This window comes from Salarias fasciatus, chromosome 23 (genome assembly GCF_902148845.1).
Source record: "Salarias fasciatus chromosome 23, fSalaFa1.1, whole genome shotgun sequence".
Classification (NCBI taxonomy): Eukaryota; Metazoa; Chordata; class Actinopteri; order Blenniiformes; family Blenniidae; genus Salarias; species Salarias fasciatus.
Window position 1 is genome coordinate 16052601 of NC_043766.1, and position 15504 is coordinate 16068104.

The 15504-nt window shown below is 39.7% G+C and overlaps 1 protein-coding gene across 1 annotated transcript; it reads left to right on the forward strand.

Annotated features, from left to right (window-relative positions):
* The first annotated feature begins 6046 nt into the window (after positions 1–6046).
* Positions 6047–15191, forward strand: LOC115381893 (vitellogenin-2-like). The gene is given in 42 exon segments (XM_030083523.1): positions 6047–6086; positions 6461–6481; positions 6587–6738; positions 6890–7123; positions 7211–7372; positions 7459–7607; positions 7842–8024; positions 8113–8253; positions 8332–8497; positions 8586–8711; positions 8817–9035; positions 9134–9348; positions 9452–9549; positions 9635–9759; positions 10166–10267; positions 10386–10542; positions 10634–10783; positions 10897–10993; positions 11114–11235; positions 11238–11301; positions 11383–11449; positions 11451–11525; positions 11626–11833; positions 11913–12091; positions 12094–12302; positions 12304–12422; positions 12490–12512; positions 12592–12600; positions 12602–12677; positions 12765–12880; positions 12882–12960; positions 13041–13176; positions 13307–13445; positions 13575–13587; positions 13590–13700; positions 13794–13977; positions 14072–14143; positions 14145–14161; positions 14305–14399; positions 14493–14658; positions 14822–14983; positions 15066–15191. Coding segments are annotated over 42 exon segments (5091 nt in total). The 3' UTR covers positions 15179–15191.
* The last annotated feature ends 313 nt before the right edge of the window (positions 15192–15504 follow it).

Genomic DNA, 15504 nt, shown 5'->3' on the forward strand with positions numbered 1-15504 from the left:
TTCAGAAAGCAGACAAACAGGAGTTTTCAGTTCACATTTCTGAAGCAGCACAAGCTGCTGAGCCACATTGCAATATGCCAAATGCACCCCACAAAAGGGGAACTTTTCCAGTATCACATCATAATTAGTACAGCTCAGGCAGTCCACACTGAAAAGTGGAACTTCAGCTATAGTTAAAAACACAGAATAGAAACTAGAATGGCAACTATTTTAAAACCAATATACATGTGACTGTACAGTTTCTCTGCATGAATAAAATTATTTTTCTGAATACTTTATGATCAAAAGAGGCATTTAAGCGATTTTCCACCGAGGTGCTACTTGTCTGATATGAAGAACAAAAACCATCTATAGCTGCATAATAAAACTGAGATTGCATTCATGAAGTATCACAGCTGCAGTAGCTAGAGAAACATAATCAGTGTGGAATGCAAACAAGAAAAGACAAACATCCTGAAAGCATGATGTTTGCTCATATTACATATTCTGAAAATATCAGGGAGCCATTATAGAGGCTGAAGAGTCACGTGGGTCCACAGTTGCAGGTTGCAGACCAGAAAGGTTGATCCTATACCACATCACGCGATCTACTTTCATTTGTCTTTCAGGAGCATCGCGCAATGATAATGCCATAAAAAATCAAATAAAACCGCCGTAAATTAGCCAGTGTGACTTAAAAAAACCATTACTGATTAAATCAAAGTTGTGTAAGACTTTATTTACCCTTTCATGAGCCCCAAATTAAAGTTTCAGTGTCTCTCGAGACACGCCTGATTTTACCTCAAAGTCTCTCTGCTGTGTGATCTGTTGGCACAGCTCCGGGCTGTCACAGGGACACCCTATGGACCCGCAGACAACAAGCAGCGACAAGTAGACCACAAAACCCCACATTTTCTGAAAGAAAAGCGGAAAGCCGAAGAGACGACTGACACCAGCTCGAGAACGATGACGACGCCGAAGTTAGACTCTCGCAGACACCTCCCTCTGTTAAGGGAACATTTGAGGGAAAATCATATCAATTTAGTAGATTAAAAAATAATAAGTATCATTATTATTGTATTATTATTACAATAATGATTTTGATGTGATTGATAAGTACCTCCATAGGAATCTTGGTTGATAAATCTCTAAGTTCATTTAATTTATTTAATCACAGAAGAAAGTTCTTTAATCGACTCCCTAGAGCTCACACGATCCATTTTCTTTGTTCTAACTGTTCCAAGACATGGACACTATATCCTAAAGTCTGGGCCTTTAGGGAATTTTTTCGTGATTGAATAAAGCTTTTTTTTCTTTTTTTCTTTTTTCTTTTTTTTTTTTTTGTAAACACCCTGAAGTTTCTCCTTAATATTCCAAATCGCAAACAAACTTCAGCATGTTCTGTCGCTGTTTCTGTATGGCGAGTGAAATGGGACAAACTTTTCCCTTCCTCTACTTGCTGGGTTTTACTTTATGCCTTGTCGTTTTAAATGAAAAAAAATCCTTTCGATGGGCTTAAATAATTTATAATAAAGAACAAAAGTTTGAAATGAGTATCAAACCAACTTTCCAGCACAATCCACCAAAGCCTCTAATATAAATATTGACTTAAGTCAGTGAAGGGACAGGTCATCAAGTCCCCAGTGAAAAAACAGAGCTGCATAATACTTTTAACAGGGTCACGATGACCTTGATGAGCATTAGTTTTCTGTTTTATCGGTTTTTCCTCTAACCACCAAAAGTTGATGTTACTCTCCGATGGGTCATTTACCCTTTCTTAAATTTGTTTGCTATTAATTTTATACTACCACTGCTTTTTGTGTGCAACACTTTAAGCATTCAGCTTCAACTTTCAAACAGAATAGAATAGAATAGAATAGAGAATAGAATAGAATAGAATAGAATAGAACAGAACTTTATTGAGAATTGACTTGTCCCATGAATATTTCATAGCTGTCGTAAGAGTCTGAGTTGGACAGGCTTTATACATATGAGCTAAACTTCAAGCAATGCAGTTCAAGAGTTTGCAAGAGTTTCATGAAGTGTAAACGTCACATTGCCTCAATACTTTTAAAATATTCACACTATTGATACTTGATATACAAGTAATAGTTAAGCACAAACAATGTGGGACAAGGTTTGGCTGCTTAAGTAAATGTTGCTTTTTTATTTTTCAAAATGAAGCTAAAGCAAACAAGGTTAAAAAACCAAAGACACACAAAACCCAAAAGTCATCTTAGGTGTCTTCTGTAAAGGTTAGTTCAATATAAAGTGTCTTCACTAAACAGAACGTGCTACTTGTGTGTGTGTGTGTGTGTGTGTGTGTGTGTGTGTGTGTGTGTGTGTGTGTGTGTGTGTGTGTGTGTGTGCGTGCGTGTGCGTGCGTGCGTGCGTGTGCGTGCTTGCATGTGTGCCTGCATATTGTATGTTGTACCTTTTTTGATTTTGCAAAGTGAAATATCAGATATAGACAGCTAACACTTCACAAAGAGATCTGAAATTTTGTTTTGTACGCTTATTTAATGCTGTAGATTAACAGGAGTTATTCAGCACAATTCCATTGGTCTCATATGACAGTGCGAAACCAACGGAGAGTAAAACACTTTCTTAACTGTTCAAACATAAAACTGTAGGGAACCTGAAAGTTTCAAACTTTTTTAATCGATATGTATAACTGGTTTAGTCATGAACTAGCATGCATAGTTTAATTCACTCTGATTCATTCGGCTAAAGTAAACACTTTTGCTCAAATAGCTGGTATCAGGACATTCATTCATTCATTTTCTAAGCCGCTTGTCCTTTTCAGGGTTGTCGGGGGATGGAGCCAATCGAAGCTACTTTGGGCGAGAGTTGGGTACTCTCCAGACAGTTCGCCAGTCTGTCGCAGGGCCAACACATTGGCACAGACAACCATCCACACTCACATTCACACCGAGCGGCAGTTAAGGTTCGCCATTTAACCTGCCATGCATGTCTGGTATCAATTACAATTATAGAAAAACTGCCCGCAAGTGTAGCATTTAAAGTAGTGATGATATACTGAGCTTGCAGCATAATGAGTGTGACAGGAAGCATTAACACTTAACTGGTAACAACAAAGGCTACAGATTATCAGACAACCTGGGATAAATTAGCTGATTATCTTTATTGCAAGAATAAGGAGCAATACATGGTTTTGATGAATTATAAATGTGCAGAGAATCATTAAGAAAATAGCTTTAAAACAAGTAAACCTTTTAGGATTTATATGCTCACACTTGCATCAAAACGCTGAATTTTATGCTTTTAAAAAATGCTGTATACAGCAGATGGTGTGAAGTGCTGAAGCTTGAATCGAGTAATGACATGGTTTTTGTTTTTGTTTGATTCATAATTCATGTTCACAAATACCGGTAATTGTTGCTTCAGTCCTTTTAAACCATTCTTTGAAGCATTATCATTTGCTCAAGCTTTGAAATAAACACATTTCAATGACATTGAAATGTGTTTATTCCAATGGATATACATTGAATCAATGTACATCCATTATTATAACTGTGTAGTTATTTATTAACCTTTGTTGTGCATTTTATAAATCTGCTCTTTTTTCCCTTTGTGTTAACATATGTCTCTCATTTATATTTTTATGATATTATTTTGTGCCTTACAAAGTATTGTGAATTGCCTTGTGTCTAAATATATACCCATCATCTACCGCTTAACCAGGGCCGGGTAGCAGGGGCGGCAGTATAAGCAGGAATACCCAGAATTCCCTGTCTCCAGACACTTCCACCAGCTCTTCTGGGAGGATCCCAAGGCGTTCCCTGGCCAGCCAAGACAGATAGTCCCTCCAGCAAGGTCAGCAGCTTCCCACCTCCACCGTAAACAGTGTTGGGGGAGAGCTGTTTTCCCCTTCTGAGGATGGTTGCCCGAATTTCTTCAAGGGTCAACCGACAATCTTCCTCCATGGCCTCCTTGAACTCCTCCCAGACCCGAGTTTTTGCCTCCACAGCCACTAGGGCTGAAGTTCACTTAGCTTGCAGGTACCTGGCAGCTGCTTCTGGAGTCCCATGTGCCAGTGAGACAGGACGATAGGACTCCCTCTTCAGCTTGATGGCATCCCTTACTTCCTGTGTCCATCAGCAGGTTTGGGGGTTGCCGACATAGCAGGAACCAGAGACCTTACCACCACAGCTCCGGGCAGCTTCTTCAACAATGGAGATGGAGAACATGGTCCACTTGGACTCTGTGTTCTCAGCCTACCTTGAGGTATGGGAGAAGCTCTCTCAGAGGTGGGAGTTAAAAACTGTGCTGACAGAGGACTCTGCCAGACATTCCCAATAGACTTTCACAGCATGTGTGGGTCTGCCAAATCTGTCCATTTTCCTCCTCCGCCAGCGAATCCAACTCACCACCAGGTGGTGATCAGTCGACAGCTCTGCTCCTCTTCTTCACCTGCGTGTCCAAAACACATGGCGGGGTCAGATGACCTTGGTCAGAGCCCTGTCCAGCACCCCTCTACGGACTCCAAGAAGGTACAGCTGTTCAGCCTGTAAGCCGAAACAACAGTGTCCCCGGCAAGAAGGCGCAGGGATACGACCCTCTTGCTCTGGGGTGAAATCCAACACATGGTGGCTGAGCTGTGGGACTATAAGTAAACCAACACCAGCCCACCACCTCTCACGGCGGGCAATGCCAGAGAAGTGGAGAGTCCAGCTCCTCTCAAGGGATTGGGTTCCAGGACTCAGGCTGTGTGTGGAGGTGACTCCAACTATATCTAGGCAGTACTTCTCAACCTCCCTCACAAGCTCAGGCTCATTCCCCCAATGAGGTGACATTCAATGTCCCGAGAGCTGGCCTCTGCATTGGGGATCAGGTCGCCAGTCACCCGGCTGTCGACTGCCACCCAATCCTGACTGTACCTGGCCCTGTGTCTAAATGGTGCGAAACAAATAAACTTGCCTAGCTTTCAATTACACTATTATCTGAGAAATAAAATTAATGTGATAAAGCATCCTGATAACTTTATAATCTTGGTTTAACTGATTGAATTTTCTTCAATAGCTTGTAATATAAAAGTTAAGTTAATATGTGCTGAGTTCTTTTCTTTGCACAGTCAACAAAACTTCAGAGCAAGGTGACATAACACATTTACAGGTCAGTACAAAATGACCTAGCTTGAAAAAACAGTGTAACATTATATCATCTTTGGCTGAAGGTGATACAATATTGGCATTTTTCGTTATTTTTCGAGACAGCATATGGGTTTTCAGTTATTTTACATTACATTACAATTTACTGTAAGACCTGCAGAAATAAACTTATTGTGCGATGACATGAATGGAGATCAACATTAGTTCATATTACTATGTTCATTTGATGTAACAATATCTGATTTATCATATTTGATTTACTCTGTCAGTCTATTTCAATTTTCCTTTCATTTTCATGCTTCTCTTTTGTAATTTGTTTCTCGCTAACTGTTCAGATGTGTTATTTAAATGTGAAATCTTTTCACTCTTGCTGTTCACTTTTCACTGTTGTTATTCTAGCTTTTTTCATTATTAGCTGTGAAAACGCTTTGCATTTTTTTAAGGTGTTATATAGATATTTCTACAATAATTTATTCATGGTGTTGGGGATTTATTCATTCTCTCTAAGGTGCACAATGATCCGGGGCATAAACTAGTCAAGTATGTGGTGCAAATTTCAAGGACTAACTTGTCAGTCCAGTTAAAAACAGAAATATATGTGACATCCAAGTAACACGTCACATGTGAACTAAAAGAAAATTATGTTAAAAAAACAAAATGAAATTTAAATTTTGCATCATTTGTGTTTGTGTCATGTCATCAAGACAACAAATCTTTTTTTCTCTATTTGGGACATTGGGAAATTTCAGGAAAGTCAGGAGTCAGGTTAAGACAAATAACTACATCTTTGATGTTTATTGACTGTTTAGTATGCAGGATCAGGGCACTGTAACTTCAGTAACTGGTTAGTTAATGATAAATTTTGATGGGCACAGTTGCCGAAAACTGCATATAAAAGGGAGCCCTCTGGTCTCAGAATTCCGCAATCACCAGCCATGAGGGTGTTTGTGTTAGCTCTTGCAGTGGCCCTTGTGGGTGAGTATGTCTTTTGGCATTTGAAACTCATTAACTTGTTCAAATTTGTAGTTAAACCTAAATGTATTAATTGAATAATATGATTTTTTTGAGAGAATGACTGTGACAAAGCTACAAAGATTTAACAAAGAAGTAACTTAAGTAATTTTACAAAGCGTAAAGTGTAAAGAAAACAGTATTTTAATTTTTACAAATCTACTACTGCCTTAGCTGACAGTAAAATGTTTTAGAGGTAAAACATGATTGAAAAGAGTTTCCAGTAAAACGAAACTAAAAATAAAGCAAATCCTTACTATAAAATTATAAATGTTTTGCATATATATTGCTTCTAATGATCTCTAAGTTAATTTTACTTTTATGATTCTATTTTGTAGCTGCCAACCAGGGAAACCATGGTAAGATGTTTTGTTGAAATAAAAAAAAACAAATTCTCAATAATGTCAATCTACAACTACAGTGTAAACAGATTTTTTTTTTCGATCTGTTTTCCTTTTATTCAGTTCCAGAGTTTGCTCCAGACCAGATCTACGTCTACAAATATGAAGCCAAACTCATGGGAGGCATGCCTGAAGAGGGCCTTGCTCGAGCTGGAGTTAAAATCCTGAGCAAAGTTCAGCTTCATGCTGACAGTTCCAACAATGTCACTCTGCAGGCAAAGACCCTCCATTATTATTTATATCAGAAATACAAAAAAAAAAAAAAAAATCAATGCAAACCAGACTTCATGTAAAAAATGTACATATGAAATTACTGTAAATCTGTAATGCTTATTTATTTACCAAAACTCTCTCTTGTCTCTGTAGCTGGATGCTCCACAGTTCTTTGAGTACAAGGGAAAATGGGCCAAAGATGATTCCATTACAGCCAACTTCACTCAACACTTGACACCCGTCAAGTTTCAGTACACCAATGGTAATGTTGGTAAAGTGTATGCACCAGCAGCTATCCCTAAAACTCTGCTGAACATCTACAGGGGAATCATCAACATCTTTCAAATAAAAATCAAGAACACCCAGAATGTGTACGAACTTCAAGAGGTACAATTTTCATATATAAATTTCCTTTTTCTCTTAAATCCATATGCAGCCACCATAGAAAATGATATTTTGATTTTTGTATACTAGCTTGGAGCTCAGGGTACGTGCAAGACCCAGTACATCATTTCAGATGATCAAAAAGCTGAGCGTATCTATCTGACCAAGACCAAGGACCTGAACCAATGCCAAGACAAAGTTGTAAACGACATCGGCTTGTCTTACATGGAGAAATGTCCCGAGTGTGAGAGAGTAAGAGCTAATTTCCCCTTAATACTCACTTATAGTGAATAACTTGGTGTGCTGGTTTGATGACTGTGTTGGTGTCATTGATGCAGAAATCAAGGGCCCTGAATGGAGCGTCTTTCTATAACTACACACTGAAACCAGAAGCCAACAGTGCTCGACTCTTGGAAGCAACAGTTACAGAGATTTACCAGTATGCACCTTTTGAGACCATGCATGGTGGTCCCCAGATGGAATCTAGGCAAGTATTTTAAAACCAAATAGATAGTACAGTTGAACTTTTTGAAGTTTTCTCTTTAAGTGTTCCATGAAATGTGCATGCAACCAGGCGTATTCTCTTCAAGTTATAGTTTGCAGCCCCTAGATCAGATAAGGTTGTTTTGAAGTCTTCTGAATAAACGCAAAGAATTGATTCAGCTATATCCAGAACATGGTATCTTACTGGTGATTAACTATAATGTATGTGTACTCACAGGCAAAACCTGATATACCTGGAGCAAAAGAGTGCTCCAGTGGAGTCCAACAAAAACACAGAGTACAATCAGAGCAGCACCCTGCTGTATGAATTTGGCAGCGAGGTCTACCAGACCCCTTTCAGTCTTTTGGATCCTTCCAGTCGTTTGGAGAGAAGTGAATCTCAGTGGAATCAGATTGTGAGGTCAACTTACTCTATAATCCACTGGGTGTCTATACATATACCTATATGAAACGCTTTGTTTTTTTTTTCAGGTTATTGATCTTCTGAGCCATTTGGGGAGTTCTAACAGAGACAGGGTCCATGAAGAAAGTCCTCTCAAGTACATTGCGCTCATTCAGCTGCTGCGTGAAGCTCAATATGAAAGAATCCTGACTGTCTGGAATCAGATCAAAGATAACCAAGATCAGAGGTAAATGCATCTTTCATTCAGGGACAATTAAGACACAATCTTGCTATGAATATTTAACTAATTCATCTTTATTTGTAGGCACTGGATTCTCAATGCCATTCCTGCCATTCGTTCTCATGTTGCTCTGCAGTTCGTCATGGACAGGTTTCTTAAAAAAGAGCTGAGTTCTCTTGAAGCTGCCCACGTTCTCCTGGTCTCTGTTCACTTAGTGAAAGCTAGCAATGAAGCTATCAAGTTTGCTCAGGCAAGTTCATTTTTAAATCTTCTTTTATATTAAGAATGATGAAAAAGATGTTACCTAAAATTAAGTATACATTCCTCATGTGCTTTAGGATATGATTCAAAATGAAAAATTCCGAGAACACAGCGTTCTGTGGAACATTGTCTTGCTGGGCTATGGTACCCTGGTGGCAAAACAGTGTGTGGAGAACCCAGGCTGCTCTTCTGACCTTGTAAAAGTACGTATGAAACAATTCTCTCTTAACATGCTCAAAATTATCTTTGACGTCAGTAACTGTATTGTTTATTTGTTGTTGTTGTTTTTTTTCTTCTTTCTTCCAAAGCCTTTCCATGAACGTCTTGCCCAGGCTGTAGAAAGACAAGAAATTGAGAAGATCATTACCTCTCTCAAAGTTCTGGGTAACGCTGGACATCTTGCTAGCTATAAACCAATCCAGAAAGTCTTGCCTGGATTTGGCAGTACTGCTGCTAATCTCCCTCTCAGAGTTCACATTGAAGCTGTTCTGGCCCTGAGGAACATTGCTAAGAATCACCCCAGACCGGTAAGAAAATATTTTCTGTTCTCTGTTATCTATTGAAAGAAATAAATGCACCATGGCATGTGTAGTTGTACTTAGTAGCCTTGACCTTTGTGAATTAGGTCCAGGAAACAGTCATTCAACTGTTTATGAGCAAAGAACACCAAGAACTCCGTATGGCTGCTGCTATTGTCCTGTTTGAGACAAAGCCCTCCACTGGTCTGGTGATGACACTTGCCAATGCCATCGCCAAAGAAAATAATGACCAGATCTCCAGTTTCATCTACTCTTACATGAAGTCCATGACTAAGAGTGCCGCTCCTGACTTTGAGTCTGTGTAAGAGCCTACAACATGTTACTGTTTCTAATTTGCCATGGATTCAAAACAAACAAAAAACAACAGCAGGAACAGTCATAAATATTTCATACTCTTCTTTTAGTTCTGCTGCCTGCAGTCTTGCCATTAGGGTCCTCAGCCCCAGACTGGACAGACAGAGCTACCGCTACAGCAGATCTCTCTATGCTGATACCTACAACTGTAAGTAAAGACAAATGTCTTCGTTTCATGGGCAAGTTTAGATCGATACACACAATATGATACATTTTTGTCTCTTACCTTGCAGATCCCTGGATGGTTGGTGCTGCTGCCAGTGCCTACTACATCAATGAGGCCGCAGCTTTTCTACCAAAAACTGTGGTTGCCAAAGCCCGTGCTTATCTGGCCGGAGCTTATGCTGATGTTCTTGAGGTACGACCATTTCTTGCACCCATGACTAAAAAAAATAAAGATCCACATTATTTTCAAATCAGAGAATTAATTGTACATACATATTAAAATTTTCCTAATTATTATCAGCTATATATCAGGAACATGCTACACATTCATTCATCTAACACAAAACAAGGACTGTTACCAAAAATAAAACAGCAAAAATAGGAATAGTTATTAAAATGGGAAGTCCACTTTTCTTCCCTCAACATTAGACAAAAACCTATACGTTCTGCAATTGTCGACCATATCATCTTCTTCTGTTCAAACTATTTTCTGATTTAGCTACAATATAAATGTAAACTTTTTGGATTATTAGTGACATTATAGTTACTCGTTTTAAAAACTGCATCAATATCATTGCACTTGTTTTGCTTTTGAACAGATTGGCGTGAGAAGTGAGGGAATCCAGGAGGCCTTGGTGAAAAACCAGAACATTCCTCAGAATGAGCAAAGGGTCAACAAGATGAAAGCAATCCTTAAAGCTGTAAGTTTAAGGAGCAATTTCAATGAGAAACACACATTTGTAAAAAAAAACTAGGATTTCTCAGTCATTTTTAGAGATTCGGTTTTCATCTTGAAGTGTTTTTTTTTTTCCATCACAGCTGTCTTCATGGAAAGCTGAACCATCAAGCCAGCCTCTTGCCTCTGCATATGTGAAAATCTTCGGACAGGAAGTTGCATATGGCAGCTTTGAGAATCTTATTGTTGAACAGATCAGTGAGGTAGTGTATCTACCAGGGTTTCATTTGACCAATAGGATTTTTTTTTCTTTTTTGCATATTTAGTGCATAACTAGCAACTTTATGTTTACAGCTTGCAAAGGAAGTCAGACCTGAAATCATTTTGAGAGAGGTCCTTCAGAAGCTGATGTCTGGTTACAAACATTATTATGCTCAACCACTGCTGCTTAGTGAGATTCGTCGCATCCTTCCCACTGCTATTGGCTTGCCTATGTCACTCAGCCTGTACACCTCTGCAGTGGTTGTTGTACCTGTCAACGGTAAGACTTGCAAGCTTTTTGTTTTGTTGGTTTTTTTCCCCCGACTGTGGTCCATGCGAGCTAATGATTTAAAGATTTTTTTTTAATTAATTTATTTTTTGTTTGTTTTAAAGTTACAGTCAAAGTGGACCCACCACTTGCCAGAGAGAACTTCCGTCTTGCCCAGCTTCTTAAGTCTGACATCAGAATGAGCGCTGTAATCACTCCAAGGTAAATCCCCTGTAAATCTTTTACCGCTTTTCAGTCAAGCTTTTTCTCAACAGTTAAAAAATGGGGCGAACTGTAGTCAGAAAAATAACCCATCTAATTCACGTTTCCCGTTTCCTACAGTGTCTCTGCTCACACCTATGCAGTTATGGGTGTTAATACTGATCAGTTCAAGGCTGCTGTAATGTCAAGAGCCCGTGTTCACTCAGTTGTTCCTGCAAAGATGGAAGCAAGAGTTGATATGACTGGAGCAACTTCAAGCTTGAGCTTTTGCCTGTTCAGGGAATCACTAAGCTTGCAAAGCAGAGTATGTACAGGTTTTATTGCCCCTCTGTAATTTTAGGCTTGGTATTTTGATGTGGTCTAACATTTTTTTGTCTTTCCCACAATAGACTTGAGACTTTTGCTGTTGTAGGAAATATGAATGTTACCACACTCACACCACTGATTCCAGCTGAACGTTGCGATAGGGCAATCATCGGAGGCTCACAAATCACAGGCTTCAAGGATGGCATCCTCCTTGTTTGGTAGTCAAGTAAGTTTCACCAACAGAACACTTTTTTTTTTTTAATAACACAAATTTCTCATCAGCTCAAAAAATTATGTCTGACCGATGCTGTGGGTTTACAGTCCAGATCATCTGAACTCCGCATCCAGGCCCAAAACAAAAAGGTGACATCCCACTCCCCAAAAGCATTGGGAAGAAAAGATGCTTGGAAAAGCAAACCTTTGGTTATAAAATATGTGGTGAGACTCAAGCTTACAACGCTTCCTACATCAGGGCATCCCCATTATACTCTATGATTGGAAAGCAGTTGCTGAACTTGCAATTACTCCAGGCAAGTGAAAGTAATTACTACGGTAACTAATTCAAGATATTTGTAAGAAACAAATGTAACATGTTTACTTATGTGTATTTTAGCAACTGGGACAGCCGTTGAGAAGATTGCAGTTGAAATTCAAGTTGGACAGAGATCAGCAGATAAGATCATGAAAGTTATTTCCAGGAGTGAGGAAGAGGAAATCCTTGAGTCCAAGAATGGTCCTACTGAACTGAAGAAAATCCTGATTCCTGGTCTAAACAATGGCACATCAAGTTCCCTCCAGCGCGAGCAGCTCCTCAATCAACCAGCTCTAGCTCTAGCAGCTCACGCTCAAGCCTCTCCAACTCTTCATCTTCCCAATCAAGCTCCAGCTCCTCATCCCGCAAAATACAGAACTCAGCTGCTGGAAGCAGGCGGCGTTCTAAACTCTCGCTCCCAGCAAGCGCTTATCACAGGACAAAGAAGTCCAGCAGCTCATCAAGGAGTAGTTTCAAGCAGTCAGTCATCCAGCCAGTCCAGAAGCATTCCTCCTCTCAAGTTCAAGCTCCCAGTCAAAGGTGGGTCAAATTCACCTTCTATCATTAAAAAAGGGAAAAAAAAACATAAATATTATGGCATTATAGAAAATTAATAAAACAATATCTGTGGTCACAGCAAGACCTATATACCATGGACTTGTCAAGAACCACATCCACCAGGTAAAGATCCTACCACGTCAGATAGCCACTTCAGTACGTTTGTTTGAGCAGGCTAAATGTGCGCTTTTTCTTTTGGCAGCATGCCCTCATCCACAGGCCGTGCCAACAGCAAGAGCAGTGCTTACAGTTTTGAGACCATCTACAATAGGCTAGTTTATCACATCAAAATATTTACTGTCACATAACACAAAATGAGCCCTTCAATAACATCAATGCCCTTTTGCCTCTGAACTTCCAGCTAAATACCTAGCTAATCTGTTGCTCCAATTGTGACCGTTCTCATCCGGGGTGTGACAGCTGAAGCACAGGGGTACCAGATTGCAGCTTATGTTGATAAAGTCACTTCTAGACTGCAGGTTATTGTTGCCCAACTTGGCTAGAGACAACAACTGGAGACTCTGTGCTGATGGCGTGGTGCTCAGCAACCACAAACTGATGGTAAAAGGATGTTTACAAAACTATAACAAGATTGTTTCAATTACCGTGATATTTGGGATTGACTTGATTTACATTTTCTCTTAGGGCAAGGTTGGCTGGGCTCTGAATGCAAACAATACAAGGCTGAGATCACAGCTGAAACTGGTGTTGTGGATCAAAAGCCAGCAGCCCGCCTTAAAATGAGTTGGGAGAAACTTCCAAGTCGCATGCAGTTGTACATGAAGTGGTAAGTCACAAACGAAGGCAACACTATCACTTCAAGCACAAAAGCTCTGAAAATAAACTTCATCAATTGTCCTAAGTTGAAGTGGAACTCATATGTATTGTTACCTAATTTCTAATCTGCACTGGTCTAGGTTGTCAAAATTCATTGGCCTCATGGCTGAGGAAAGTGGACTGAGCATTGCAAGGACCAAGTACCTTCGAAACCAGATCAAACTGACAGTAGCTGCTGCTTCTGAGAAAAGTGTTAATGTTGCACTGCAGACATCAAAGGTAACCCCCCCCCCCCCCCACCACACACACACACACACACACACACGCTCATGCAGAGTAAATATGGGTGTCAGAAGTTGTTCTCGTCCTATTGTCTTATTGTCAACTTTTTTCTGTTAAATTTTACAGACTACCATCTACAGACTGGAGTGGGTCTCCCAATGTCCTCTGCCAATTGGACATCTGCTTATGATGTGAACACAGACCAGAACTTGGCTGGCAACATCATTAATCTGGTTGCTAAGGCCACTTCAGGTGAAATTACTGAAAGTTACAGCTTCCACATGTGTGTCAGTTTTCCCATTTATATTTAAGAAGCTAAATATATTTTTTCTTCTTTCATTGTAGATGAGTGCAGAATTTTCCAAGACAAAGTGAGAACATTCAATGGCAATTCATTCAGCAGCGACATACCTCACCTTTGCCCACAGATCTTGTCCCAAGATTGTACAGCTGAATTGAAATTCATGGTTCTGCTGAAGAAAGACCAAGCAACCAACCAATATGAGGTCAATGTGAAGATTGGACTCATGTAAGAGCTATCACTATTTATATCACATTTTGTGGGGAAACCTTGAGAACCACGAAATAACAGTTGCAGGTGCATATTATTTGCTCTTCTACAGCAATGTTGACTTCTATCTGAAGAATGGTGCTGTCAAAGTCAGTGTTGATGGATCAGAAAATTACCAGATTCCCGTATGAGCATCCTAATGGTACCTTTCTTTATATACTACTTTTATTTAACCTTTTCTTAAGGAACCCAAATAAATGGATCCATTAGTTGAATGAGTCACTTTGTTCAGCAATTGTAAACACATTTATATGTGTATAGCGAATGCTGTGAACTTCTTTTCAGGCAAAATTTCAATCCGACAAAGAAGTGATGGCGTTGCTCTCGTGGCTCCAAGCTTCGGTCTTCAGGAAGTAGAGTACACCAGAACGGACTTAAAGGTGATGTAACCACAATACTCTTACCTGATAACTAGGCATTGTTACTACGTACATACTAAAAATGACTGTTTCTTCTCAAATTAATTTTTTCAGGTTCAAGTTGCACACTGGATGAAGGGAAAGACTTGTGGGCTCTGTGGACCAGCTGATGGGGAGGTCAGACAGGGGTACCGCAAACCAGACAAAAGCCTGACCAGGGACCCAGTCAGCTTTGCCCATTCCTGGGTTCTGGGTGGAGACAGCTGCCGCGATACTACTCGTAATACTTACAGGATTTACCTGTCTTTATTTTATAATATTATGAATCATCTATTTGTGGTTTTTCTTCATGACAATCCACAACAGCTAAGAGACAATGAATATAAGAATTTGGTTTCTGAAGAGGAGTGCATAGTTGACCCTAGTATGTTCCACCTTTCCAGAGTGCTTGATGAGACTTGAGTCGGTGAAGCTGGAGAAGCAGGTCAACGTCTTTGGCCAAAATTCTAAATGTTACTCTGTAGAACCTGTGCTGCGCTGCCTGGCAGGCTGCATGCCAGTGAGAACCACCACCGTCAGTGTTGGCTACCACTGCGTACCCTCAGGTGAGCCTACAAACAAGCACTGTTTCATCACAAAACTGAAAGTGTCTTATTGTACTCTGCCTAACCTTTACTTCTGTTGCAGATTCCTACATGAGTCGCCCTAATAGTCTGAACAGCATCCAGGAGAAGAGCATTGACCTGGTGGAAGCCACAGAGGCCCACGTCGCCTGTCGCTGCACGGCTCAGTGCTCTTAATCTATTGCTGTCACTCTGAAGATATCAGTTTTGGTTTTGTGCAAGTGTTGTTACTCTGATTTATTGAAATGTAAACTTAAATAAACTTGAGAAGCATCTGAAGCACTTGTTGTGTTTTTTTTTTCTACTTTTTCTTTCCAAAATATCAGTGATGCAAACTGGTGACTGATTTATCTTGAGAGGTTCATCATTTCTTGCATGCCTCACTTTAGAACATGAAAAAAGAATAATTGAAGCAAAGAGACAACATATTTTAACAAATATGTATATAGACAAATTTAAAATCTCATATGTTGGGTGAACAATTCTTTACAATTTTCTGTGCA